Raw genomic sequence first — 25,674 nt, forward strand, 5'->3', positions numbered from 1 at the left:
AACAGTATGAGAAAGTTCTGTGGATACTCCATGTATTTTAATTGTATCTACATCTAAAATAATCCTGACCAAAACTGATACGTTAAAAAAATATAATTCAACAATGTGTTCTAAGCATGATCAGAAAAATGAAAGACAAGAATTAAATGGAATATAGAACACTTTGGATAAAAAAATCAGGTAAAATGGTTTAAAAATTTTCTAAGGGAATCAAATTTATTTTGTGCAAATATGGTTATCAGCTTTTGTAAATGATGAAGTGAAAATACCAGCTCTTTTGAAATTCAAAATTATAATTCTTCAATTTTATTTCATTGCACTGAAATATAAATAAGTTTCAAAAGTATTGACACAAAAAAATAATATTTTTGAAACTCTTTAAGCACTTGAAGACATATTAAATTTTTATTTTAATTTGTACTTAGCCTGAAGCAATTTTTCTTTTTAACTTTTGGAAGAGCAAGTGAACAGCAAATACCAGTAATCATGCAGCCCTGCTGATGAGTTTTTCAGCCAGGTTCATTTCAGCCTTACTTTTTAAGAAAATGTAATCTTAGTGTGCTACCAGTTGACCAAAGGTGAGATTGAATGCTCTGGTTCGTTGTGAAGATGGCATGACCCATGTTTTCAGTATGAAAACCAGCAACATAAGCCCCTTGTAATTGCATTTCTAGCAGACTCGGAGTCTAATATAAAGAACTCAAGCATCAGCAGAAAATCAAAACCATATTTTTCTTCACTGCCTTTCCAATATACAAGCAGCAAATAAAAATAATTTTAAGAACATAAAAGCACTCTACCAAGTTTGCATAATTAAAAGTAAAAAATGAAATAGAGTGTAGAATCATAGTATGTAGAAAAGTAAGACTGTGGTGTGTATTAGTCTATCAGAATTCATATAGAATAACACCTGGTAATCTTGTCTCTTAAAATGAATGCGGGAACTTGGTATATTCAGATTGAGTATGGAACTCCATGTTTTCTTTTTCATAATTCTGTGTCATGTGTGATCATAACTCACTTAACAAAACATGCTTCCAAGAAAAGAAATTGAAAAGAAAGCTTGATGTTATAGGTGTTATATTAAGAACCTTTACTTTCAGAAAAGTTTACATGTCTTTTTAAACTATCTACAGTTACTTAGGCAAGGTTTACCTGAATTAGTGATAGTTGTCAATATTAAAGAGAGGATTCTTTTTTTTCCCCAAAGTGAGAAAATCAGATGAATGTTTAAACACAATATGGTGTTATATTTTGATGGAAAATTCCAGTTTTAACATATGAATCTATTTGCAAAGGTACTCTCTTCACTGGTAGTGGGACATTCTACTTCTAATAGTGTGGAGTGTGCTTTACATGATAAAATGTAGGAGTATGTCAGTTATTGTAGTGTTTGCATGCAGGTCATTTTTCAGCATCTGCTTTCAATAATGGCTTGCAATGTGAATGATTGTAGTAGCTTCACTTCAGTGGAACATCATGATTGATGCTATATCAAAGAGAACATGGAATCTCCTAATGACTTTAATAATGTCTATTTCTTTGTTGAATTTCTTTTCATTTTCTTAAAACAATGGGAACATTACTGATTGAATAACCTTATCCCCTGTCTTAGGTCTCCTAGAAACCCTGAACAGAAGATCATTAAACGAGTGATTGCTCTTGAAGGAGACATTATCAAGTAAGTATTTTAAGCCATAGCATTTGAGTCTTCATAGAAATAGTGCAGCTTTTCAGTGGATTTTAAATCAGTATCCTAGACAACAAGAACTTTCTAGTATTTTCTTCCTGTCTTCTTTTAAAAAGGATGTCAGTGTTGTACCTGTCTCATTTTTAATGAGAGAAGTGATGTGCAATAATACTCACTCTTGTGAAATGTTTATGGGTGCAAATGATGCTTGTTTCTTAGATTATCTCTGTCAAGTATCAGGGCAGGTAATTGTACAGCAGTTTTTAAATAAGATTAAGGCTCTGGTTTTTCAGTTAGAAAATTAAAGCTGCTGTTTCGTGCTACGGTTGGCACATTCTGAGTTCTTTTAATCTTTTTGTTTGTTTTGGGGAGATCCTTTTTACTTCCTTTATTTTTGAGAGAATGACCCTCATAGATGACTGCTTTTACTGCAGTCTGTGGATATCTATAGGGAATACGGTGGAACTGATTTGGAGTAAATTCTTCTATCAGAAGAGAAAAAAAGGCAGAAAAAGTAGACTGTAATGTACATCAAGACTTGGTTTACTCTAACAGGTAGACCATCCTACTGGGGCTGGTTGGAAATAAATTACTATTAGATGTAAATCAAATGTTTTCATCAAAATGGCATGGTTTCCACAAAAACATTTGTTTAAAAGGATTTATTTTTCCCAAGTACAGAACAGAATTGGTATGGAGTTTGGAAGGTAAATTGCTAGTTTTCCAAATAAAGATATGAGAACTCTTAGGCAATATGGCAGACTGGGATTCTGTTTGGATAATGATTCTTGCTCTGATGGAGTGAATTTTTTTGAAGTACTTGGAAGCTGGAATTCAAATCAAGGATGTGAGTGTGGCCTCAGTGAGCCCTGCTTAACAGCAGCAATGGTGGGCTGATAAGCACTATGAAATATATCTCTGTTTTTTTATTATTATTTATTTTTGCAGTCCATATGATTTCTATTTTTTTTTTGAAAAATTTCAAATCCTCTCAGTTTGAGCAGAAAATTCTAATGTTTCATTTGAAGATAAAGACTGAAATAACAAACATTAAGAAAAAGAATCTGATGTCTGAAAACTATGAAGATCTACAGCTACAATTAGCTATCACATTAAAGGGGTAAAAGCATAGAAATAATGACTGCTGCTTTTTCATGTTTTGTGTAAACCTACGTCCTTAAGATAATAATATATTATTAATATATTTGCCTGAATTCTTGAAACTGAATGAAATTTTTGATGATATGAAATATGTTTAATAAAATAAATTTCAGAGCCTTAAAACTCTGAACTATTTGTTAACTTATGTGAGTGCTTTTGGCCAAGTGGAAAAAGATGTTGGAGCACAGTAGCTCTGAGAGTGCGTGCAGAATACTTACGAGACTGTAGGCTAGTGTACTGCTTTTGATTACAGAAGACTGAGTGATGACCCTCATTTGTATTAAAAAAAAACAGGTTAGATTAATTTATTTTTACAAATATTGATACCAGTAATTCAAATATGTGTATATATTTCTATTCAAAAACATGGAAATTGTCCCAGAGTCTTTTGCTTCATCTGTATAGGCTTTTTTAGGTAGGGAATATATTACTGGGCAACTGTAGCTAGTTATTCTGTTGTCCACTTGTGTGTGGGGGGGAAATAAATTAATGCCTGTCAAACTTCACAGCACCAGGATAAAGCAAAAACTTAGGTAATAAAATAGAGACTGTCAAGATTGTTTTAAAATAGGTGTTATTTTTCTAATGATACCACAAGCAGGTGTGTGACTAAGGTATTTTTGATTAAAACAGATGACTAGTCACACTAAGAAAACGTAATTGGAAGATTTTGACTTCTGTTTGATATGCCTGAAGGCAGTCTTTGTTACGAACTTCTCAGTTACTGCTGTTTAGAATCAGGATTTGGCATCCACATATTTATATACATTAAATTATTCCAGATCAGAAACTGAAAGTTACATGGCATGTGTACAGAGAATGAACCTGAAGGTATTAAAATGGGCGTTTTCCCTATTTTTCTCACTCTGCATGGGTAAAAAGTGATGAGAAATTGATATGTAATGAACTTAAAGGAGTGTTTGAAGTTCTGCATTTCTAGTATCTGAAGTGGGATCTATATGTCTGTACGCAAAAAAATCCTGTGTCATTAGGCCTTTTGCTGCTCCACCGTTTGGTTAGAATTTCTTCTTGTCGAGAAAACATCTCGTCTCCCTGCTTAGTAATTATTTCATTTCTAGGATGCGGAATAGTGTAAATCAGCCTATGGGTATAATGGATTTCAAGCACTTATGGGGCTACTTGTGGAGATAGTTTTGCAAAGAGATGGTGGTTGTATACAGCCTTGTGCAGTTGTACATTTTCACTGGAAGGTCAGTGAAATGTATGAAGTCTGTCGTTTTCTGCAAATTTTGATTGAAGTCAAATGACAGAAATCATTAATGTATACATTCAGTGGTGGATAGACTTTCACTGTCGAAAAATCTATGCAAATAATGATTTGTAAGGAATTTTCATTTAGTGCTCCAATATCGTTAGTGAGTCATTGGTAGTGCTTTCATAGTTGAATGAATTCTTTATGTGATCTGTTTGTTGGAATCATGGAATCATAGAATTACTCAGGTTGGAAAAGACCTCAAAGATCATCAAGTCCAACCTCACCCTAAACATAGTACCCTAACTCTAACAACCCTCTGCTAAATCATATCTCTAATCACCACATCCAAACAGCTTTTAAACACATCCAGAGACGGTGACTCAACCACCTCCCTGGGGAGCCTATTCCAGTGTTTAACTGCCCTGTTTGTAAAGAAGTGTTTTCTAACATTCAACCTAAACTAACCTTGGCGCAACTTGAAGCCCTTTCCCCTCATCCTGTCACTTGTCACCAGTGAGTTGTCCAGTGAGAGATCATCGTTGCATGATTAAGGATAATTTGTCAAAAGAAAGTTGTGTTTTCTTACTCTATTATTTGATAGTAATTGATAATATTTACTATACATTAACAACTGAAAGTAATGAGAGACCACATAAACAGAGCCATTAATACTGTAGGGAAGGTTCCTTGTAGATCGACTTGTGTTCAGAAGTTAGAAGTTCACAGTAGAAAAATTCTATTTTTCAGTTCTTCATTTCTAAACAGATAAAATAAATGGGAAAGAAAAAAAAAAAAAAAAAAAGAAGTACATTTTGAAAATAATAAAGTTCAAGATTTTGAAAATAAATGTAGGTGAGACATTGTGATGGGTCTATTTTGACCTTTCACTTTGTGCTTTTCAGAAATTATATGCAACATAGTACTTCAGTTTTTGAAATGTGCTATGATGGAGTGAAAAATGGTACATACTTGTTGAGTAAGAATCCTGGCGTTTCAGTTCTCTGATCTTATTTCCAGTCTAGTTGGCAGTCCAGCTGTAATGTATTGAGTAGCGTTGTGAAAATTCCTCAAATATCATAATACATTTTTTCAAACCTACAACTTATATTTTAATGTGGATAAGTTAATGTAACTTCCTCCTGAAAGGAACTGAAAGAAAAGAAAATCACCATTTATTCTTTTCAAGGTAAAGCTATAGGTCAGCTTGTATACAGATAATATTGCAGTGTGGATCCCATAAATCAGGTTTTGTCTTAGATGGATTCACAGGAGAATTAACTTTGGAAATAATTACAGTGATTCCTGAAGAGTATTTAAATTATAACTCTGCCAAGGAATACTGTATTTTAAAAGTCAATAAAATGTAATTTGTTAAAAATAAATGTTGGTATTATAAAACACTTTGAATATTTTGAAATTAAGCATATTAAAACTCATTTATCTTAAATGCAACAGTGGAAATTCAAAAATCTATAGTAATCTCTCATGGATGGCTGAGTTATGGTACATCATCAGTAACACAAATAAATGAAGGTTTATGGTATTAAAATTGGGATTGAACTAATAAAATTTAAAATTAAGTCAATTCAGCAACTTATTGAACTAATTTAGCTTCCATCTGGGTCCTGGTCTGCAAGAGTTTGGGTTCTGCTTCTTTCCTGTTGTTATATTTTTTTCTTAAATCTGTAGCCGGTTTAGGAATGACCCATAAGCCCCTAGAAATCATAAATCTAAAACATTTTGACCAGTGATATTGTTAGGCCATTTAGGAGTCAGGTTTTGAAGTACCGAGTGGTTCAGCAAAACAATGTTGCATTTTAGTGCTGTATTTTACAAAACTCTTCTGGAATATGAATAAGGAGATATTTACTTGCTTTTTCTCAAAGAATGACAGTGCAGAGAAAGATCATTATATTACTGGGCTGTAGGTCCAAAATAAGTATCAGTGACTTTTAAAATTTTGCTATGAAATGCATCACTGCATTGCAGAAACATTTGCCACAGAATATTAAGAAGGACAAAAATAGAAATGGATTTGAAAAAGAAGTAAAGAATTCTTAGAAATAAAGCCTATCAGCAGCTAATAAATGCAGTGATCACAGTGTAAATTTATGTACTCCTATTGTCAAGTTCATGCAGGATATAATACTTCTTCCAGGCTATACTGGAAGATCCCATGTTACACTAGCTTATGACCAAAATCTGATTATTACATTCACTTATTGGAGAACCCTTTCAGCTTCAAAGCAACTGTTCACAACTCCATGCAGGTTTTCAGGTTTTTTGCTTTTTTATTTTATTTTTTTTTTTTTCACTGATCTAGTTAAATTTTATCATACAGTTGTGGCTGTTCTTTGTTTTAACAGAGATACAAGAATCACTGTCCAATAAAACAGATGTTTTCATGGAGACTGACCCACCTGATAGTTAGATCATTCCTTAAAAAACTCCTGTCTGCCATTGGAAGCAGGATATCCTTCAGGAAAACTAAAACTTTGTTGGTGTTGTGTTTGACCTGCTGCAGATGAGCTCTGCAGAGAAGGACCTAAGAGTTCTGGCAGACAGCTGGTTGGCCATGAGCCAGTGTGCTCTTGTGGACAAGAAAAGCCAGTGATATCCTGGAATGCATTAAAAGGAGCATGGCCAACAGGTCAAGGGAGGTGATCCTCCCCCTCTGTGCCTTCCAACTCCTACAGTTCTGTGATTCTGTGTTCTCTTGCAAGAATGTCTCTATCCTTAACAACGGCAACCAACGAGCAGGAACTGCATCTATACCTTTGCCATTGAATCACACAGAGAAACACTGTGTTCACCAATGCTGTAGTAAGAATATTCTTTTCCACTCCCGTGTGTCACCATCACCAGTGCACGCACATAGACCTTTGGTAACTATTTGGAGGTTTTCGCACTGCTTGCAGTGTCTCCGGGGTAGAGTGGAATATCATTAAAAGACACTAAAGAACTAGCAGTTATAGTTAATCATTATATATAGGATATGTTTGTGGTTGTTCCATTCTTCAAGTTCACTGTTATGTTGGGCTCACAAGAATAGATCTGTGAGTATGAGGATCCACACTGACAGCTGTGCTTAAAAAAGAAATTAATAAAAAATCAACAGAAAAGAGAATAGAGTCTGTTTTGTGCTTGTGCAGCACTGTCTTTGGAAGCTACAGATTTTTGAACATGTTTCCTTTGGAGTGACTAGTTGTAGTCTGGAGTTCTGTCTTTTCAGTTTATGAACCTAAAGGATGCCATACTGGTCAAGGTGCTCTTCAGTTCTTAGTTTTTATTTTGTGGCTATATCATGGAATAGCATTTATGTAGTTTACTTGCACTGCTTATTCATAGGGAAGTTTTGGGAATTGGATGGGAATTTTTATGTCAGTGTAATCTCTTGTTAGGTGCCAGCTATACTGCTTTATCATGACTTGTCAGCATTGTTTGCATCCTTGCAAATATCCTAAATTGAGTTTCCATTGATTTTTATTCTATTCCTCTATGCAGAATTCTTGTAATACTGTATTCTATTTCTGTAAATTCACATTATGAGAATATTGGTACAATGTCTTAAAGCTGTACAAGAAATTTGAAAAACTGAGAAAAGATCCCCTATGTCCATAACGAGTTTTTAATGTTTGATAAAGTTCACAGTTGTGAAGTTTGGTAAGCAGAATTTCTAAAATTTGACCTTATTAAGAACCACAATACGGAGAGATTGTTTTACTTTACATTAGATTTAGGTACTGTAGTGTTTAATTGAGATCCATGAAGAGAGAGAAAGGTTAAGAATCACAGAACCATTTTCAACCTGGGTTGAAAATGACCACAATGATCATCCAGTTTCAACCCCCCTGCTATCTTCAGGGTTGCCAGCCACCAGACCAGGCTGCCCAGATGAACAGAAGAATAGACAGGTGAATTTCAGAAGTAAACATACAAATATTATCGTTTTTGTTTTCAGAGTGGATTTTTCTTTTTCTTTCTTTTCAAAAATGAAAAAAAAAAAAAAAAACCCAAAGGAAAAAAAAACAAAAACAAGAAATGAAAATACTCGGTCTTCTGTGCTGTTATTTAGCCTTTATTTTTCTCTGCAGCATTGAAAACTCTTAATATGTAACAATATAATGATATTTACTCATTGCTCCAGGCAGCTAGGTATTAATTCTTTTAATTAATAATTTAATATACATGTATTATGTATTTTTATATTACATATAAATTATAAGGCTATAATTTATAACGTGATATTAATATCATTTGAGGGCTGCTCTGAACATAATGCCCGCTGTATGATTATGTTGGCCCACAACAGCAGATACAAATGTCAATGTTGTGGCAGTAGAGATTGAACCTTCCCACCAGTATTTCATCCTATGTTGTTGCTGTGTGACAGATGGCAGCAGAGGGACAGTCTGAATGAATGGTATTTGACATAGAAGTGCGTATGGAGTGAAGTTGTGACACTGAATTCTTCCATGTGGAAAAAGTTGACCCCACTGACATTCATTGACTCTTGGTGGATGTTTCTGTAGACCAAAGAGTGGATGTGAGCACAGTGAGGTGATGGTGGGATGTGTGCATTCTGACAGCAGTATGAAAGATAAGCTATATTCTGGTTGGCTGTGCAGGTTTTTACAAGCTCAGCATGCAGGTTCTTGTTCATCACTGGAGAAAAAACATAGCTAATAAGAGGTTAATATGTTAAAAAATAGACTTCTGTAGCTCAGAATTGTGTCTTAGTCAGTAGTGTTATTATGCTCTTGGTATCTGTTGTAGTTTCCATGTAAATAAGTAGGAGGCATTAGTTTGAAGTGACCTACATAATATTCATAACATTTAAACTTCACTTCTTCTTGAAAGTATTTGCAGCAAAAGAGACTGCTGTGTTGAGTGTATTAATACAATTTCTCTCATATTTCAGTATATTGCATTTGTTAAGGCTCACTGAAGGGATGGGAGTTTCCATGTAGACCCTTTGTGACCTCTGTAACTCTCCTATTAAAAGAAAAAGATGGTATAATAAGATATTCCAGCTTTGTACAGAATTTGCTGTGTTGGCTTATAAGGGAAAGAAAAAAAAAAAAAAAAGCGAAACAGCATATCCTGTTATCTCTGAAGTGGGGACATTTGGTTTGGGCAACACTAAGAGATAACTCAGGAGACACCATCAATAGCACTCATTTTCAAAGAGTTACTGTTCAGCCTAAACCAAAGGTACTAAAAACCTGAATCTGTAATTGTAATAAAATAATTACTCAGCTACTCTCTGTTGGTGTGAGTCTGAAGCAATACACAACTATCAACTGCATCTTACAACGAGGAGAAAGGTTTGGGTTGTGTTTTGTTTTGTTTTTGTTTTTTTTTTGCAAGGGCTTCATTAATTAAAGATGTAGCACTCTAATATGCAGAAAGCCACATCTCTTTTGGGATGGCATAGCTGTGAGCACTGTGCATAACAAGTCTACTTCAGCAGTGTTCAGAGACTATTTTAATGCTATAGCAATAAACAGTGGGGAAGTTTTTTAAATGCTCAGTAGACTACTTGGAGTAATGCTTCTCTTGGCTGTCAGTGAATCACTGTAGTTACAAAGCCCATGGTTATTGCGAAGTATACTCCAGCACATGCAGGAAATGTATCTTCAGACAGTTATTGCCAGCATTAGCAGTAGCTGTGTGAAGTGCCATTCTATCTTGTACTAAAATATTTTACAGAAGTAAGAGAAAAAAGAAAATCAAGCTGCTTATGTCTTTATCTTAGAAAACTGCATATATGAAGAGCAGAAATACAGAGAGGAGCTGAAAAACTATGTTTGAATTACCTTGGTCGATGTGGTCATGTCATCACATGAGAGCATTGTAGCCTCAGCTGTTTCTTTCCTTCATTGGCCAGTTGTATAGTTCTCTGCTGTGTAAATATTCAGCATAGTTATCATTACCAACTTACTTCTCTTGACAGCCTTCCATTTGCTGAATAAAGACAAGCAAAAAGCAAGAGTGGATCTTAATTTTCTATAAAAAATATTTTCCAGATTTTACATGAAAGCATTTTGAATAGGATTCTACCATGCCAACTAATATGATTTTAGGTAAAACAAACAAACAAACAAACAAACTCAAAACACTGTATCATAGAATTATGTATATATAGACTTACGTGCCCAGTTTTGAGCAGAAAATACATTAATAACCTGGAGTGAGTTCAGCAGGAGGACTTCAAGTTGCCCGGGGACTTTAGTACTTGCCCTGCAAAGAGCAGCAGAGGCATCAGGACTTGTTCAGCATGGAGATGAGGAGGCACTGAGTTACATAGCAGCAGTGCCCCTGTACTGATGGGAAGGGTGATGTTATCAGGCTCTTCAAAGTGGTGCATGGCAGGAAGAGAAGGCAGAAGGCATAATTTGAAATAAGCGTGTTTCAGATCAAATCAAAGAAGCTTTTTCTCCGTGGTAATGGTCATGTGGTGGGGCAGTTCTAAATGAGGTCTCCATTGTAAGTGGTTTTCAAGATCCAACCAAGAAAAGCCCTGAACACCCTGATCTGACCTTATAGCTTGTGTAACACTTAAAGAAATGTTTTCTGTGGTAAAAAATGAAAGAAATACAGTGGATTAATCTCGGTTAAGAAAATGTGTAGTTTTGTAGGCTTTTTTCTTTAAAGAAACATTTAATTTCTGTTTCAGTGTAAGTTGATGTGCTGCTAAGATACCAGATGTTTAGAAAAGACATGCATAGAAGTGTAATCATCTCAATAGGAAACTCAATATGTTGTCTTTATAAAGATTTTTTTTTTTTTTTTTAAATGTGAGCAGCAGGTGGTTAAAATGCACTAGTATTTTAAAGCATTGAAAAATTAAGAAAATGCTTTCATATGTTTTAATTATTAAAAAAAAAATAAAAATTACTATTTTCTTTCTAAGCTATGGATACAAATGTCATTGGTGGCCTGAAATTTGGCACAGAAGTAAAATAGTTTTAATGCTGAGTAATATCTGACTTCATCTTCTGAACTTTTAGAAGTTTGTTTAAGTTGTTTCTGAGTAAGGATGCTCATCTGCATTTATCTCATTAAAACCCCAGAACAACAGTTGAAGTAGGTAGAAGAAAATATTATTAAATCCATTCTGTAGTGGAAATCAGGATGAAAGATGGTGGTGTTGTTCCTATAAGATGTATATGAGACATCCATTAACAGAATTTACTGGGTTTCTCATCCCAGAAAGTGAACAGTAGGTTCATATATTTGTCAGCAGCAGATTTTCCTAGATGTACTGAAAGGCAGACAGTCTTTAGAACCTGGTAATTCTGTGCACTTTCCTCTTGTAAATTGAGAGGACATTTTTTATTAGCTTGAGCTGTGTTAAGATCAAGGATAACATGTTTGCAAATTAAAGGAAAACATGCTGAAACAAAAAAGTCTATTCTGAATCACTTAAATAAATCTTAGTGTTTATTATTTCTTTTTATAGCAGTGCTGCAGTATCTCATGTAAAAATGTAGGTCTCTCTGAAAGTAATCCCTCTTATTTATTTCCATGGAATCTACAATAGATACAAAGACATACGAATTTGGTCTAAATAAAAATCAAGGGCTAATGCTTTTAAACTGAAAGAGAGGAGATTTAGATGAGATGTCAGGTGGGAATTTTTTCCCAGGGAGATTGGTGATGTGCTGGAATAGGCTGCCCAAAGAAGCTGTGGGTGCTCCATCCCTGGAGATGTCCAAGGCCAGGCTGGATGGGGCCCTCCACAATCTGATACAATGCCTGATCTAGTTAGTGGTTTGTAGCCCTGCTCGTGGTAGTGAGTTTGAAGCTAGATGATCTTTGAAGTCTCTCCCAGCCCAAGCCATTTTGTAATTCTTTGATCTGTTTAAAACATATTTTGTGCCATATTTTTCTCATCTTATATGTCTTACATGGTATTAGAACACATGTAATGGCTACAAAAATATTTCAGAGCTTTATAGTGGATTTTATACACTTTGTGCTTTTTTCCATTGTGTGAATTAATGGCTGTAGAATTATACTGAGGATGACTTGATGCTTGAACTCTCTCTTTCTTGCTCTCTTTCGTATTTAGGAAAACAGTGTAGAGTTTCCTATTTGTTTGCTTCTTTTCGTAATCAGATTTACAGCCTGACAAAGTTCTGTAGTGCCAATTTGTATTTTATAGCACTGTCAGCCATAAGCAATAATTGTTCATGTTTTAATTTGAAAATTTTCAAATTGTTTTCCATTTTGTAAAGCTCGCTAATATATGCTGGCAGAAATATTAATTGTAAATTGTTCATTTAAAAAGATTCCCTCCCTAGTTTTGTGCTGCAAACTGATCCAGAAATGACGGCCTGAATAGTTCACAGTAGCAGAACTAATAAGGTTGTGGATTTCATCATCACACTAGTTATGAGATTCAAATTAGAATAGGGGGAAAATTACTATTATCTTCTTTCATTATTGTGGAACATTGTTGACATTCTACTTCTGCAATGTAAATTGTATGATGGAACTGTAGAGTATTTTGGGTATAACGTGTAACAAGTCTTTTGAGTAGAGTCTCCAGCAACTGTGCTTAGGAAAGACAAAAATATTTTCTATTTTACTGTAGTTGACAGTGATTCCACAAGTAGTTTCTGCTCACTGATCATTATGCCACAAACTTTTAAATATGCAGAAAAAAATACATTATGTTAAACTGTATGTCATATATTTCTATAAGCTCAGGTTTATTCCAACTAGTATTTCTAATGAATAGGTTCCAATTTTGTAAATATATGTATATACATATATATATAAATTAATATTCAAACATTTATTATAGCATGAAGGAGAGTCAGTGATATATGCTGAAAAAGATTGTGATAGGATTTGCTATGATTGAAAACCAAAGGGTAGTACTATACAGGTAGAGATGGGACTCTAATAAGTGATGGATCTCTAAAAAAGATAGAATAGAATAATGGATGAGGAAATAAACGAGCAGGTTAGAAATAGTTATGTACCTAAAAAGGAAAGGTGACCTTTAGTGAATTTCGGGGGACTGACATGATGACTGGCTAAATTAATCACAGTTTCACTGCTAGTGCAACTTTCTGTACAAAAAGGCCAACATCGCCCATGTGCAACTTGATGGAAATGGCTAATATGTATAATTAAAAGTAGTGATGTTGTGTGTCTATTCAGGAGTATTATGAAGCATGTCTTGTCATATTTCCAATGCAGGGTATGTAGGTATGAAGTTTTTAGATTTCTAGTAATAAAAGTCATTCTACTGTTTCCAAAGCTAATGCAGTAGTTAAAACTTTAATTAAACAGGTTTGCAAGAGTGGGGAATAGAGACTAAGTTCATAAACCAGACAGATATGCTTTGTAAATGAAGAAGAAAGCTAATTAATCCAAGCATAGCAGTATAATATTAATTTTTTAAAATACCCCAAGTATATTTGTATGAAATCTTGACATAGCTATTGCATATATCCTAGTGGGTTATTCTGCAGTTTATGCTCAGTGTCTATGCTGCTAACACTCCATAGCCAGGTAGAAAAAAGAATCCTTAGACATTATGCTTGTGTTTATTTCAGTGTAATTAAGTTTTTGAGCCCTATTTATAAAAACAAGGCAAAATGACATACAGATCTTTTAGGTACTTGGATATTTTTCATTTTTATAAGTTGTCTTTTTTTGTTGTTGTTGTGTTGTTTTTTTTTTTTTTGTTTGTTTGTTTTTTGTCTGTTTTGTTGTTTTTGTTTGTTTGTTTGTTTTTCCAAAGAGACAGAGGTTACTGGGGAGATCGATGGTACACATTAATATCTCACATAGCTTCTCAGAAAGAGGACTAAGTTTTGTAATACCTATGGAAAGCAATTAGTCAACTGCTGAATTCTCTTCTGTATGAAGGCAAAACTCTACTACATGTTTTTATATTGTTATTTAGACAGTTACGTTGATAGCATTGTCTAATCTTTGGCTGCAGTGTTTATGTTTCTGTGTTTCCTTAAACATTTGTCTAAAAAACCTTAGACATTTTGAAGGGTAAGCATTTTAGAAAGGTGATAAACCTGTTACACTGTTGTTTCTTTGGCTGAATTTCTGTATCTCTTTAGAGAAAGCTTTTATTTCCTAACACATTACCAGACATATCTTCTCTTTTTCTGGTAAGAGATATTGATGATGTTTGAACAGGTTCAGACAGATTAGCTTCAGATATGTTCTTTTGGGATCTCTGCTAAATGGAGTCTGAGAATTTAGGTCATTTTTTGATGTAATATCAAATACCTGAGGACTTTTGAACTGTTTTCCTCTGTCAGCTCAAACATTCTCTTTTATTAATTTATTCCTTTAACGCCCCCCACCCCAAATATGGATTTATAGTTGCTTTCAAGTTTTTCATAATTATTTTCCTTCAGACTTTGCCAGTTAGATTTAAATTGTTCCACTGTTACAATTAGTAGCATCCTTAATCTTTGTTCAATCATTCATGCTTGAAATTATTTGAACTTGGTAAAAACTGAATATATATTATATAATACTTCTTAAATTTGTGCGCATTTCACAAGGGCTGGGGAGGTAGGCTTAACTGTGATGTCTGTAGCTGGTTATATGCATCATCTCTTATTGATAACTTTCTACCCCAGAGGCCACTTAAAATTGAAGACACTGTGACAAGCCTCCTCTTCTGGGCTTTTTCTACTGCGCCTTGGTTGTTGCCCTGAACAATTTCAGGGCAGTGACTGCAGTTTCACCAGGGCCAACTTGACCTCCCTGCTGGTTTCTGTTGACGGTGCTCTTTGCAGCAGTCTGTTCAGGAGCAGATTTTGCACTAATTTAACTGGTTGTGAGGATTTGCACATTTGTATTTCTGGATTTTGCTTCTGGGCTATTTAAGTAATAATTATCTATTAGCATTATCTACTGATTTCTGTGTATTCCTGAGTATAAATTTATAATCGAAAACCTACAGAGAGAGTGAGAGGTCAAATGTATTCATGCAAGAAAACCACTGTCATAGACATATCAGTGTCTGGCAATTTGTTGATTCAGTGCCGTGAGGATGAGCATTTGGATGTACAGTATAAAAATATTATGTCAGCGGTCTTGGAGTATGTCAGCAAATGACTTATAAGTGCAACAAGTGAAATGCTAGGACAGGACAGCATCTCTACCCTTCTTTTTTCTATGGATAATGTGAACTTTTGTGATAGTGATAATGAAAAAAATCTAAGATCATTTCGTAGGAAATCTGAGACGGTATTTGATATGAAGATTATGAGATTCTGCATGAGTAGAACTATTTGCAGTAAAAACAGCTGCTCAACAGTTAATCAAGTATTGTTTGTTAATGTATTGCAACTCATCCTATAGCCCCAATTCTTTTAATTTTCAGGGAACATTTTAGGAAATTATGTTTTTGATTTCTGCTCCCTCTCTCACCTCCACAAGTCCGTTACACATCTTTGTACTGGTGCTAGTGCTAGTCTGTTAGACCCTACATAGGTAATTATACCCTGCTCCAGTATATCCTTTGACATCCGTAACAGATTTTGAGGGGTCTGTGAGAAATACTTACACATTAATATACACGGTCCTTTTGTACACAAATATGTGATAGTCATTTTGAACATACGAAGATATGCTGGATGTCTAGACTACATTTTTCTTTTACTAGAGTTTAAGATGTTTCTGACAAGTTTCATCTTTTCAACTCTTAGATGCTGGCTTGTTATCAACATAAAGACAGAAGGTTAGCATATGTTGCCGAAGAAAGGCTTTTTTTTTTTTTTTTTTTTTTCTTAGTGGTGGCTACTTGAGGGTTTGAAATTAATGTTTCCTCTTATGTATGCTTTCCATGTGGTATATTCAGTGCTGAAAGAAAATCATATAATTTGTAGTTGAAATTATTGAATCCTACAGCTCCTGTAATAAACAATTGAGGCCTGAATGATGAAATGAAGGACTTTCTATACAACATTTAATTTCAGAGGGAAAACAGTAGATTTTACAGGCTTTGTAGGTGTGATTCATTTTCTTAAACATACCTTTCTAGTGGCATTTTAAATGTTGTAGTTATTAGTTATTATGCATAGTCTTATGAGCAACAGTTTCAGAAAGGCAGAATCTCTTGAACATTGTGTTATAGCTGCCCTTGTCACGATGTCTCAGCAGAGTACCTAAAATAGCAGCAGCCTTTTATGTATAGACACACAAGTCACTCTCCATAACAAATCTGATAGTTCATGAGAATCAATTTAAAATACCATGTTTAAGTTTTGGCAAGCATTCAGCAGCATTTTGGGGTTTTAAACATTCACTCATTTTACTCTATAGAAGTCATTCCTGGAATTTTTGTACATGTATGTGAAGTTAGCTTAAGTATATATCTTTGGAATGTAAGGGGTACGCTTTTAAAAGCAGTGAGTAAAAACCATTATATTTTAATTATTCATCTTTTCCCAAATATCTTCAGTAGCTGAAATTTGAAGAACAGGCAACAAGAGAAGATGAAGAAGTTTTTGTAGAGCACTGGTTATAAGAGTGTACAGTAAGGACAGAAAGTGATAAGGCCCTATTTTTGCTAACTATATAAGGCCTTCTAAATATTTTATGTAGTATACATGCATTTTCAAGTTGGATATACAATACACATATATGCGTATATCTACTCTAATATGCATATGTATGTGTATATGATATGTGCCAATACCAATCTGTATGAGATTTCAAACACCGTTTTTTCTAAATGGAAGATCTAGATGCAAAGTTTTGCACTGGGAACAGTGAGCAGATTTGATCCCCAGATAAGGAGACTTCTTGTCAATAAGCCAACGAATGTATGGTACTGACAGCTGTATAAACTAGGACTTTTTTTTCCTTTCAATAATAGTCCTTCAGGAATTGGAGATGTTAATGTCAAATAATCACAAACTGTTGATATTCAAAACAAAGTATGCTAGCATCTAAAATACAAAAAGTGAGAATATATATTTTTTCCCAGTCCACAGGATGGAATAAAGGAAATCTTTTCTTCAAGGAAACTCCATTAAATAAATAAATCCAGCCAAAGAATTTGTCTTCTGTTAAACAGAAAAATAAACAAAAATTCAGAGTAGACCATGTCTTCCATATAATGATACATCAGTATAGGTAGTCTGCCAGGGCTGATAAGGTAGTTTCAAATATGCTTTTTGCCTCACTGAGATACAGCCTTGTGATCCCATTTGTCATAAAAACTGCAAGGCTAGAATTTATTTTAAAAGAAAAGAGATCATAGTGGAGGGATTTCATGCAATGTATTATGAACTGCAAGCACAAATGTGATGGCATTACAGAAGCCATGTGTGTTAATTACTTAACAGAAACTTAATTTTAGGACACGATAGGTAACTATTTAGTACAGAACTGGATAAACCTCAGCAAGATTGGCAGATTGATTTTGGGGTGCACCTAAAAGGTGCATGCAGTCTGCATAGATGAGGAAAGACTGAAGAAACAGGTTTTTTGTTTAATTTAGAAAATAAAAATACTAATTAAAGTGGTCATATAACTTTCAGTATGTAAATGTTTGCTCCATGATTAATGTGATTAACTCCTCACCATTGCATGAAGAATGGAAGGCATAAGAAATTAGAAAAAGTAGATTAATTTGTTAAGAGTTACACATTGAATATCAGCAATAATTTAATAGCTAAAGGATTGTTACATATTATATATTTTACAATAGGAAGTTGTGGTATTTACGCCACTGTAAGATTGTAATAATGTGTTGATCAAACTTCTGAGAAAGTTGTTGATTTTCATCAGACTTGTTTATTAGACTCCACATGTAATGTGGAGGTTTTATTTCCATTCTATATCATTTGGCACAATGTGGATGTGTTGCTGGTGACCATATTTGCAAGATGACTGGACCTAAAAATTATTCTGTAAGGGATCACTCGTGACTCTGATAAAATAATTAGATCTCTGGAAATTTACACAGGGTAGAGTTGGAAAGGCAGTGATGACTAGCGTACCGTAATGCACATGTGTTCTTCACACATTGTGTAACTCATGATGTGCCTCCTTTCTGGCCTCTGTATGCATGGTTTTTATTTTCAAGGGAAGTAGGAAAGGAAAGTGTATGATATACCTATGGGTCTTGCACTAATACAAGACAAGGATGGATGAAGACTGATGGATGATCAGGAATACAGAATGTGTCTTGGAGATGTACAAGTTGGCAGTACCCTGAGCCTTTTAATTTTAATAGGCTAATGGTCTAATTCAGAAACCTGAAACTTAAAATTCTGTGTGCCACAGAGCAAACTGATTCTCAGAAATAAGCAGTTGCATCAACTGTAAGCCCCCAAAGTAAGAGAAGGCTCAAGTATTGTAATTTCTATCCACAATTGCAGCCTTTCAAAATGTCATGGGTTTTAAGTCATTTTCATCACTTTTTAGTGACTATGGTTGGCAATATGGAGATAGCCATTTGTAGAGGTTCTAATCTCAAGAAGCAAACCACTAAATTACATTCCCTTTATTCATTCTGTCCTCTAAAGATATAGAGGTTTCCCTGCATGCAATTTTATGTATATACACAGAACTATTCTCTGCGTATGTATAATTTATATAAAAAACTATAGGTATTTTAGATATGATTTTTAATGTAAGTAATTATATGTACTTGTATATATATGTAAATAAAATTGTGGTCAGAGTTACTCAGGGGTACCCATTCCTGGAAAAGCAAGGTTCTTTACTGACATTACTGCCATTTTAAAGAGAGCCCAAAGGGAGAACCGCATCTTTGTTATTGCAGCGGTCAACACAGTGAGGTATACTGAAACTGTAAACCAGTATGTAAGTCAATTAATTTTAGCTTCCCTTCCTACCTGGAAAGAGGAGGAGGGAGCACATCTATTTATGAGAGTTTCAGAGCATTCAGATGCATAGGCAAGGGCTGCTTTGAAAGTAATGCTTCCTATTTTATTATGTTGTCCCATGACACGAGGAATGGATGTTGATGTTATGGCATTAGAGCCAGAACCTTCCCACCAATATCCCATTACATTCAGTTGCCACGTAACAGATGATGGCAGCAGGGGGGCAGTCTGGCAAAATGGTGTCTGACATAGGAGTGCGTATGAAGCAAAGGTGTGTGACTGAAATTTGCATATGGAAAAAATTTCACTCATTGACATTCATCAGTGCTTGCTGAATGTTTGTGGATGTGAGCACAGTGAGGCTGTGGGTAGTGCATTTCAGCAGTGGCAGCAGCAACACGAATGATAAACCACATTCTGGACAGCTGTATGGATTTTTACCAGTGTGGCATGCTGGTGAAATTGTGTAGCTAATATTGACTATGCAGAAAAAGTGGATTTTGTAGCTGAGAGTTTTCTCTGTCAAACAGTGTTAACTGTGCTTTTTGAATCTGTAGTATTTTACATGGGAATAAATAAGAAGCATTACTTTTGGAGTGACCTATGTGTGAGATATACTACTCCAGACAAGAGAAAAAATAAAAGGATTTATGTTACTTGAACATTTTGTGAACCTGGTTATCTTTTACATTCCCTCTGCTCCTTAGAGATTTTGCACGCCAGTTCTGTCCTCAGGCACTGCCCCTTTTCCACTTTCATCCTAGATTTTATTGGTGGAGGAGCCCAGAGAAAATTCCTTCTGGGCAATGATCATTGTAATAACTAAAAGCTTTAGTGGGAAAGGGCACTTCTACTGCTTTGAACAGAAGGCCTAATTGAGCGTGCAATCACATCATGCTCTCTAACATCCTTTCAGCTAAGTTTCTAACACCTAGTAGCTCTACACTACCCCTGATCTCTACACCACATTTAATAGAGACCTTGAAACACTACAGAAGGCAACTACATTTCAGGGTATTATTTTTTTTCCTGTCATTTTTCATCAAAGAAAATATGGACTTTTCCATAAATAGAATCATGGAATCATAGAATTACTGAGGTTGGAAAAGACCTTAAAGATCATCAAGTCCAACTGCAACCTAACAAAACTTACCCTAACAACCATCTATAATGTACATGCATATGATTCTTCTCCCAACTCCACTGTTTTTTAGGAAAGTAGTATTTCCATGAGATAAAGGTCATTTCTGTTTCCCTCAGTTTCCCCTTTATTATCTCTGGTTCTTCTCCTACATGTTTCTCTCCCCTTTTCTCTGTGACAGATGCAACAGTTTTTTTGTCAACTTTATTTCTCTGTCCTCTATTATTTGATTTTTTCTTCAGCTTCTTTTATTTGATCTCTTGATTTTAAATATTATTTATCTGTTTTTCCTCTCACTATTTAAAGTCTCGTTATTCTTGTCTAACTTCAAGAAATTTTAATAAAAATTGTGTTTTTAGCATAATTTAGTCTTTTAGTTTCATAATCATTTAGTCTCATTACATCTTATTTTTTATCTATAATATAAAATAACAGAATGCAATTTTTTTCTTTTTTTTATGATTGGTGTCTCAAGTTCTTGGCCTACTCTTCTGTTATTATAGACACTTCGATTCTTCAAATCCAGTTTTATATGCCCCCATACATTCACTTGAAACTTTTCTCACCAAAGCCCTCCTACCCAAATGTTAGGACCATTTTCCTTTTCTTATCCTCACTGATCAACCAGTGTCTTGTTCCAATTTATAGGATGGAGAGGAGGTTCTTTGATATATGTATACCCGGCATGAGATTAAGAAACAACAGTTCAAATGTTGGTCCGACCAGTTTATTACAAACCTTAATCAGGGAGACGGGGAAGGGGAGGATGGATGATTTAGGGTGATGGGGAAGGGAAGGCACGTGATAGAAAAGATTGAAGGAGGCAAGAATTGTGTAAAGCAGGGATGGTCACCACCAGGATCCAGCAGCGGTCCTGTTGCAAGACATTCCAATGGTCCAAGGAAAAAGCACAAGGCGGGAGAGCAGCAGCAGGGTGACTGGCCTTGGGCATCAAGTGGGTAGCAAGAAGCCACAGGGTAAGTCCAGGAACAGGCAGCAGGACTCAGGTAGCAGGTCCAGGAGAGTTCATCTGCATGCAGAACTTCCGTAGTGAGGGATCTGATGGCAGACACCTTCTTGTTCTTCAGCAAGCAGGCATCAAGTTGTGAGGAATCTGATGTCAGAAACCTTCTTGTTCTTCTTCAGCATGTGTGTATCAGGTTGTGAGGAATCTGATGTCAGAAACCTTTCTTCATGGTTGCTGAGCCCTCTTTTATCCTCCTTTCTCCTGCCTATGTGACATTCCTGAATGCTTGTGTAAGAGTCATGTGCAGCACCCCCTGAAATGGCCATCTTCCTCAAGATAAGCCCATTGAAAAGACCACTTCATGGACATTCATTTGCAGCATCTCTCTCTCTCATTGCCCCTGGCCTTGTCCATCTGTTTTCTTTCAGACAAAAGATTTCTCAACCCTTGGCCAGGACTTGCTTGGACTTGTTCATCTTTGTCCTTCAGCAAGCATTGAGGCAATGGTCTAAATGAACAATCTCTTACAACCAGCTACAATTTATTTTCTTCTTTACGTTCCAAGTTTATGTCTAGTACAAAATCCAAGGTGTATCTATTTTTTCTGTTTTTTCATCACACAGTCAGCTGTAATTAGTGAGTTGGTGCTCTGCAGAAGTTATTTTCTTGTTTGTATATCCCTAGTTCTGTGTTTATCTTGTGCTTTTGCTCTCATTAAGCTATCAAATTTAAATCTTTGCCATGTTTTTTTTTTGTTTTTTTTTTTTTTTGTTTGTTTGTTTTTTTTTGTTTTTTTTTTTTTTTGTTAGGCATGATCATCTGTCTAAGTGCAGGGCAAAGGTATTTGCACTCCAGTTCTTCTTCCAGTTGTAAAACCTTACTGTGCTTTCTGAACACAATCTTGTGTATAATTAACCAGCAACTCACATTCAGTGTATTCTAGTGCTCTTGTATGTCCTACATCCAGTCTGGTCTAACTGTGTTCTTTCTCAGTCTTTCTGTGTCACGCTGCCTGTGTTGTGCTTCATCTTACTTAGGTCCATGTGCCAAAATCCACTTCATGATTTTCTCAGTCTCCATATCAGGCTGCAGTTAAAATTTCTAAGCTCTCATCATGAAGAATGTTTCATAGCTATGAGATGGGAGGGCTGCTGGGGAGGGGGACTGCGTGTCTTCAGTAGTAAAAGTCCAGCAAAGGCTGAGTATCTTTACACTTGATTACTGCCACGCTGACTTCTCTGGTCTTTGCAAAAGCAATTAAACTTTTTGTTGTTGATGGAAGTTGGGCTCTGAGATTCTCCTAGCTCATAGGCTTATCAACTCTGTTTCTTTTATTCTACCAGTAAATGATTTTGTCATATACAAGTTGCAAATTATCATTTTGAAGACTCAGTTCTTCTTTATTTTCCATCCTTTATTATTTTCCACATTGTCTTGAAGTTTACAGGACTTGAATTCTGCCTCTTTTCAGACAAATGGAAAAACTCTTCTGACCAATTGTTTAATTGTTCAAGTAAATAATTTCCATTTTCTTTCATACTTCTCACTAGAACAAACAAACCAAAGCAAAATAAGCAACAAAACCGGTAAGCCTCTGTAAATCAATTTGCTCAGCCATTTGTGAGAATCTTGTAGTATTTGCAGCTTCACAGAAGATGCATTTTGTATTGATCTGTGTAGTATTATCCTTGTTTCTTTGCATGCTGATTTACACCAAGTGCAACTTATAGTCTAAGAGCACTCCTTCTGGGACATGCTGATAAAAAAGCTGTCAGAGTAATGACAGTACTCTGATGATAGAGATTCTAGATGTTAGTGTAGCACAAATGCTAAATATCTATAAAAAAGGCTTTATGTATTCACAGATGTCTGCTTGTACAAAGTTTGTAATGTGAATATGACCAATATAATTGATACTTCACTTACACAGAAAGCTTAGAGAGTCTTTTACATATGTAAATGATAGAAATCAGGTATACAGAAGATTGAAATAATTAAAATAGATTACTGTTTCAGAAGAAAATAAAGGAGATAAGAGAAGGAAGAAGTGGAAGGAGGAGAAGGATAATGAAAAGGAATGGGAAAAGGAGAATGTGTGTTTTCTGAAGTGCTGGATAGCACAAATAGCGTGCTACCCTACAGCGCTTTCTTTTACTGTGTGAATCTTTCTTCATTCTTTGCATTTTCTGTTGCTTCTGAAAATCAAAGCTATCCTTTGGTAATGTGATTTATAGGAGATGAAGAATAAATGAAATGTTTTTTAAACAAATCATAATTAATTACACATGCAATCGTATTGACTAAGTTTGGGGCTGCAATTAGATAACTAATTATGTTGAAAGTGGTGCTGCATATTTAAGTAATGCTGGTGCCTCTGACTTATCTGGTTCTCTCTAGGTCATTCATAAAGCATTTGCAACTATTCTCTCTCTGTTAGGTAACACCTGCTATATGCTCTAAAAACATGGTTGCACGCCTAATTAGATATATAATTGTGCTGTTTACATGTGGGAAACATAAAATACTTGTATTAGTTTAAGATGCATTCTTCTACTTTTCAGAACTGTCCATCAAAAGCTATCTATACAGAAGATCTGTTCATTATTGCACAAATTTGTAACAAAATAACAAGCTCTTCTCACTACAAACAACAGAAGCCAAACCATAACTCCATGTGTAATTTCTAGAGGGTAGCTAGATGGTCTCTTTATAATTACACTTTTTGTTACCTATTTAAACCTAGTCCCAACCTCACTGTTTTTTCAAGGTGAATGTTTTTGGTAGAATGTTTAACTTCCTATTAAGAGAAATAGAGACTTTTGAGGATGAGGGAGACAGGTATCCGTCAGAAATAGTCTGGATCCAGCGTAATTGCAAAGAGTAGAATGAGATTACTCATATCACTGGTTTCAATTCCATTTTATTTAATTGTTGGTTTATAAAACATGGGAACCATATTTCTGATTAAGAATATTAGAATTGTCCTAACAATAAAAATCAAAGCTAGCCTAAAGTATATCTTACGCAGAAATCCTGTGTGTTAATGATCTGATGAGTTGGATTCTAAATAGCAAATAACCGTTTTGATAGTCATCATTAAGTCTACCAGAAGAGAATGTTCTTTGCTTCTTTATGTTCATATTGACAGGAGATACTTTAGGTGTTCAAGTCAATATGTATAGTTTTAATTGTGTAATTCTGAATTATTTCTATTAAAATACAGTATTGTTTCTTTAAAGAAATGATATTCTCATAGTTTTGAAAGGAGAACAAATACTCAGTTAACATTTTAGTATTATATTTAGGAAAGCATCTGAGGACAATATTTGATTTTAAATTTGGTCTATGGATGATACAATAACACCTTCTATACAAAAAAGAAACAACCAACTATAGAAATATTTAATGCACATTGCGCGTGCATATATATATATATAGGTATATGTATGTATTTATATAGGCAATATACTACAAGAAAAAAAAAAAAAAGTATATATATATATATATATATTCCCGAAAAGAAATATATAACCTACACAGGGTAAAGAAAACCCAATTATATTGTGAGAAATTTAGAAAACGGATAACCAAAAGCTTTTAATACTTTGTGCTTTGTGATTACTGTTTTCTGTGGGAAATTTTACTCAGTAGCACTTTCAGAAAATAGTTCTGAATTAAAGTCATCTTTCATTTACATTGTAGAGGGATATTCACATTTAAGAAGCAATTACCTTTTTTCCTTTCATTCCTCCTTTCCTCATCTTTTCATGAAAGTCTGCTAGAAAAAATACTTAGCTTAGGCCTTCTTGATAGATTGTTGTACTATTTTCACTTACAAATATTGCTGCTAGAGATCTGCCATTAATTATCTGTGACAAGTTTGCTAGAAAAGCTAAAATACTTTTGTACAAGGAAAAATCACACAGATGTCAGCATATAGTAATGAATTTTCCTCTAAAAAAGAGCTAAATTGGTTTAGCTTCATGAAGGCATCTCTCATGGTTGACTAGTTTAGTATTCAATGTCTCAGCTGCAATTTGTAGGTTATTAAGTCTGACCTAGATTTTGTTGATGTACAGGTTAATCTCTTCAGTTATCTTTTTATGTCTATATGTGTTTTAACTCTCACCAATTTCTTTTTTTAATTTAGTGATTTGGTTACTCTAAGACCAACACAGTGATGGTGAGAAAGAGAACTGTTCTTTGTAAAAGTTAATTATGTACATTCTTTTTTTTCCTTCCACTGCATCCTTTTTGAAACATGGTTGTCCAATTATAAATTGGATAACAGTAATGATTTAACAAGCACTGGTATTTTGCTTCTCTAGTGTGGTACAGCAGCAGTCACCAAATGAAGTCAGTTCTTTATCCCTCATCCTACTCCATACAGAGAGGACAATTTGAGGTAAAGGGGAAAGAATAAAAGGGATTTATTTAATGGACCTACTCTCTGGTAACAACCAGAAAAGAGGAAAAAGTAGCTGGAAGCATGGCTATTCTGTTTGCACTGAGAGAAAGAGTACAATGCTTCCACTGGAGAGATCTCACATTACTTCTTCTTTTGAAGCTTTATCCTAAACAAACTGAACTTATGATCTTGGGAAATTAAACTGGTATCCTATTATTTCATCTTTGTAAATATTT

At 34.7% G+C, this 25,674-nt stretch overlaps 1 protein-coding gene across 5 annotated transcripts in view; it reads left to right on the forward strand.

Moving 5' to 3' along the window:
- IMMP2L (inner mitochondrial membrane peptidase subunit 2) overlaps nucleotides 1-25,674 on the forward strand; it is a 431,112-nt gene that overhangs the window by 289,563 nt on the left and 115,875 nt on the right. For all 5 annotated transcript variants that reach the window (XM_072346445.1, XM_072346462.1, XM_072346470.1 and 2 more), the window contains exon 4: nucleotides 1,616-1,681. In XM_072346445.1, the coding sequence (XP_072202546.1) occupies nucleotides 1,616-1,681 (66 nt within the window). The remainder of the gene's footprint in view (nucleotides 1-1,615; nucleotides 1,682-25,674) is intronic.

Source organism: Excalfactoria chinensis, chromosome 1 (assembly GCF_039878825.1).
Source record: "Excalfactoria chinensis isolate bCotChi1 chromosome 1, bCotChi1.hap2, whole genome shotgun sequence".
Taxonomy (NCBI): Eukaryota; Metazoa; Chordata; class Aves; order Galliformes; family Phasianidae; genus Excalfactoria; species Excalfactoria chinensis.